This window comes from Gossypium hirsutum, chromosome D04, assembly GCF_007990345.1.
Source record: "Gossypium hirsutum isolate 1008001.06 chromosome D04, Gossypium_hirsutum_v2.1, whole genome shotgun sequence".
In the NCBI taxonomy this organism is placed as follows: domain Eukaryota; kingdom Viridiplantae; phylum Streptophyta; class Magnoliopsida; order Malvales; family Malvaceae; genus Gossypium; species Gossypium hirsutum.
In genome coordinates, this window is record NC_053440.1 from 2,470,892 (window position 1) to 2,475,443 (window position 4,552).

A 4,552-nucleotide genomic window follows, 5' to 3' on the forward strand; every position below is an offset into this window, starting at 1 on the left:
CCTAATCCCAACCCAAACACAAAAAATAAATAAATAAATAAAAACCTTGGCCACCTACTCCACCACCTTTGTTGGCCACCCACCTTAGCCACCTACTCCACCACCTTTGTTGGCCACCCACCTTAGCCACCAACTCCACCACCCTTGGCCACCTAAACCACCCCAACCACTCCACTTGTAAAATTTGGCTATAAAAGCCATTCAAGACTTTGTTTTTAGAGGTGGGTTTTTGGTTTTTTGGAGAAGGATTGTTCTTTGTTTTGGAGGAGGTTTTTTTTGTTTTTTGGAGGTGTTTTTTTGTAAAAAATGTTATTTTTGTTTCTTGAAAAGGCTAGTTTTTGGAGATTAATCAAAGATCAAAGCAAAAGAGGTTTTTTTGAGGTCCGGCCGCCGTGTACGGTGGCACCGATGGCGGCCCGTGGGGGTCCATGACCGAAGCAAAGCCGGACCAACGGCCGGATTTAGAAAAGAGGGAGAAAGAGAGTTGAGAGCTTTGTTTTATTATTTTATTATTTTTACTATTATTTATATTATTATTATTATTTCTCATGTATATATTATTTTTTATATTATTATTATATTATATATGCCCTCTCCATATTTATTTATATTATTACTATCATTATTGTTACTTTTATTATTTTTTATTTCTAACTACTATTATTATATATATGTATTATTGTTTGTATTATTATTATTATCACCCCTATTGTTATTACTTTACTTTTGTATTCTAATATATTATTAATATTACTTATATTTTTATTATTTTTGCTATCACTATTACTGTTATATATTAGTGTATATTTTTATGTATATATATATTTTATATATAGTATTATTTTTTATTACTTTAATTTAATATTTTTATTATATTTGCTTTTTGTATTTCTATATTTATTATTATATAGTAGTGTGTATTTCTATTATATACATATATATATACATTTATATATAGTATTATTGTTTACTTTACTTTAATATTATTCTTATTATCATTATATCCAACCCAATAATAATTCTTTCATAAAAGTAATATTCCGTATTTGGTAATTCGAGACAATCGTGCCCTAACTTATTGGGTTTCGATTTTTCTCCTTTAACCTAAATAACGGAATACTCTTTTAAATCGTGACATGAGTTTTGAAAAATGCTTATTCTCGGAGATACAAGGTGTTGTTCCCTAACTTACTGGGTATGGCATTTCGTTACCTCGAAATAAGATTTTTGCAAGTAAAGGCAATATTCGGTGTTTGGGAATTCGAGGAAACGTGCCCTAACTTACTGGGTTTCGATTTTCCTCGTTCACCTTAACTAACTGAATAACCTTTTGAAATACACGAATTTTTATATAAAAGGCAAGCTCGTTCTCGAAAATTCAAGATGTCGTGTCCTAACTTACTAGATGTGACATTTTATATTGTGAGACGAGAAGGTCCTTAACATTTGAGCATTTTCTTTACAAAGAGGGATCGTATTTTAAATTCTTTCAAGTTTTCAAATTTTCGACACTAAGACACTAATTAATCAACTAGGTACCAATTTTGGGCGTATCGAGGGTGCTAATCCTTCCTCGTGCGTAACCGACTCCCGAACTCATTTTTCTGAATTTTGTAGACCGAAATCGTTGTTTTAATAAAATTAAATCATTTATTAAAAACAACCACCTTTTGAGGTGACCCAATCACACCTCGTCAAAAAAGGATTGGCGGCGACTCCCGTTTTCATTCTTTTTTTTCAAAATCCAAGTCAACCCCGTTTTCATCCAAAAAATGGTGTCAACAGCTTGGCGACTCCACTGGGGATTTTGTCAAAATAAGTGAGTCAAGCCACGAGTTGATTATTTTTTGTCTTTTTGTCGAAAGTTGAAAATTTGATTTAAATATACGATCTTCTCATTGCATTTCATTTGTTTTGAGCTATAGTTTTCATCATGTTTCGTATTTTAAACTTTTATATCTTTGCATTGCATTGCATGACCGTTGGTCACACCTTTTAAGTGGGAGTGAGAAGCTACTCCTTCGTGAGGTTTTCACCTCCGTGCAGGATAGTGGATCGATTTCGGGATACATCCGTACCTATATCTTCGTGAGATTTTCATCTCCGTGCAGCCATAGGGAAATGTATTCCCCTGAACCGAACTCGGTCTATATGAGCCTATAATGGGTGAAGATCGAGGAATCTACTGGTTCGGGTACCTTTGCTTTAGAACCAAACCCCATGTAGTAAACCTTAGGAACTCACCTTAAGTAGAACTACACCAAACCCTAGTAGATACCCTGATGTGCTTTTATTCTTTTTGAATTGTCTTGGATTATATGTTTATATCTGGTACTGATATTTGTTATTTTACTTTGGATGCATGACATTTCAACTGCATGGCATTTCATTATTTCAAGGCGTTGGTTCATATTCAGTTTCTAGAAAGAAAGCTTATCATGGAAAGAAGGTTTCTTGATAAGGTGGAAGATAATGCGGCAGTCCGAATTTGGTCAGAAACGACACAGCAAGAGAAAGGGGATAGTTTGGCTGAAGGATATATATCAGAGCTATGGGACTTTACCCGCATCAGCATAACCAGAACGATTTACAAGAGTTGAAAGGAATTTGGGACCATTGGGACGAGGAGGCCAGACAGTTGTTTTATTCCCATTACGGGGACTTGCCGTACCTGCTAGATATGAAGGTAGATAAGCACCTATTCCGGGCTCTCGCACAATTTTGGAATCCCGCCTATAGTTGTTTTTCGTTCGGGAAAGTTGACTTGGTGCCTACGATAGAAGAATATATGGCTTTACTTCGGTGTTCAAAGAGTCAAGTCGACAGAATCTACTCAAGAGCCGCAAATGTACCCTTTTTGAGAAGGTTAATGAACATAACAGGCATGAGTGAGCAGTGGGTTACGGCCCGAATTAAACAAAAAGGGGATAACAATGCATTTCTTGGAGGAGTTTGAAAGATGTGGCTTTGGTGCACCCGGATATAAAAAGAGGGTAGATATCTTCGCCCTAAGCATATATGGCTTAGTTATCTTTCCTAGAGCTTTGGGGCATATTGATGAGGCGGTTACTGATTTGTTCGACCGCCTTGATAAAGGAGTTACCCCGGTTCCAGCAATTTTAGCAGAGACATTCAGATCATTGAGTACCTGTCGGCGAGCGGGCGAAGGCAGGTTCATTGGATGTGCACAGTTGTTACTTGCGTGGTTCCACAGTCATTTTTGGAAAGTGGATAAGGTGTCATATCGGGTCTTCTCTGAAAACTATTCGCCGCTAAAGGAGACGATAGCTACACCGAGAAGGGACGACATTTCAATGGAAAAATGGATGGCAATTCTTCAAAACTTGCATGAAGAAGACATTGAATGGAGAGCTCCGTGGTTACTTCTAGACGAAATTTTGTACCGATGCGGTAGTTTTGATTGGGTCCCTTTGCTTGGAATCTGGGGAGCTATTGGCTATGCCCCGTTATTAGTGCTCAGACAGTACAGATCAAGACAGTTTATACCCGCAACCCAGGGGCTGGCCGAGTGTGAATTCTCGTATGGGGGTGATGGCTACAAAAAGAGGATTCGAGAGATATCCAATGCGTGGAATCAGACTCGCCAAATGAAGCGACTAGCTGTAGGACCAATGACAACCCCCGAATATGAAGAATGGAGGGTCAGAAGAATCAATGACAATGTCCCCAAATCAAGCCCCGAAGGCAGTCATTCGATAGAGGAGCACTTACGGGTCATCCCTTCTGAACTAGAAATTTTGAAGCAAGATTTTGAAAGAAGAAATGCAGAGTTGGAAAAACAGATAGAGCAAATGGAGGAAGAAAAAACAAACTTAAGGTTGGATGTAGATGTCCAGAAGCTCGAGATGGAGCGATTAAGAAAAGGAAAAGCTAGGGCTGAAGAAGATCTGGACAGTCTGAAAACAGATTACAAGAAGTTGCGATCATCAATGAGAACCTCCGGGTTGGGAAAGACTTCTGAACAATGGCGCAAGGAAGTTCAAGAAGAAAAGAACAAAGCTGATAGATGGGAAACGAGGTTTCAAGAAGTTCAAACCCAGAACGAGACTTTAAAGAAGAGTCTGTCAGAGAATCAGAAAGAAAAAGGGAACTAGAAAATAGAGTGTCCGAGTTAGAAGAATCTCTCCATCGGCATCGAAATCGAAATTCTGTGATGGAATTAAAAGCAAGCCTAAGTAGAATTGAAGAGATGAAACGAAGAATTGAAGAGTTAGAAGCAGCATTGCGAAGTTGCGAGATGCGGATTGAGCACATGAGATCTAATGAAGATCGTCAAACCGAGCAGTTGCACTACTTTCAGAACCAAGTAAGAGATAGAGATCAAATCATGGGAGAAGCCGTGCTTTAAATCCGAGAGGTGGCTGATCACTTGCAGACGTTAGCAGTACAAGCTGATGTGTTAAGCGTGAAGTACGAATTAGAGTCGAGTCGAGGACAGGAGCTAGCCTCGTTGCTTAGGAGGATTAGAATTTTGAGTTTTAGGGCTAAGTCGTATATGTAATCCACCTTATGTAAAAAAGTTTATTTTCTA

General features: G+C 38.0%; 1 protein-coding gene across 1 annotated transcript; it reads left to right on the forward strand.

Moving 5' to 3' along the window:
* The first annotated feature begins 2,933 nt into the window (after positions 1 to 2,933).
* Positions 2,934 to 4,115, forward strand: LOC107893111 (uncharacterized). The gene has a single exon (XM_041090679.1). The coding sequence runs from the start codon at positions 2,934 to 2,936 to the stop codon at positions 4,113 to 4,115; it is 1,182 nt and encodes a 393-aa protein (XP_040946613.1).
* The last annotated feature ends 437 nt before the right edge of the window (positions 4,116 to 4,552 follow it).

Excerpts from the sequence above, each read along its gene's own strand:
- LOC107893111 (XM_041090679.1), top strand. The coding sequence starts at position 2,934 with ATGCATTTCTTGGAGGAGTTTGAAAGATGTGGCTTTGGTGCACCCGGA.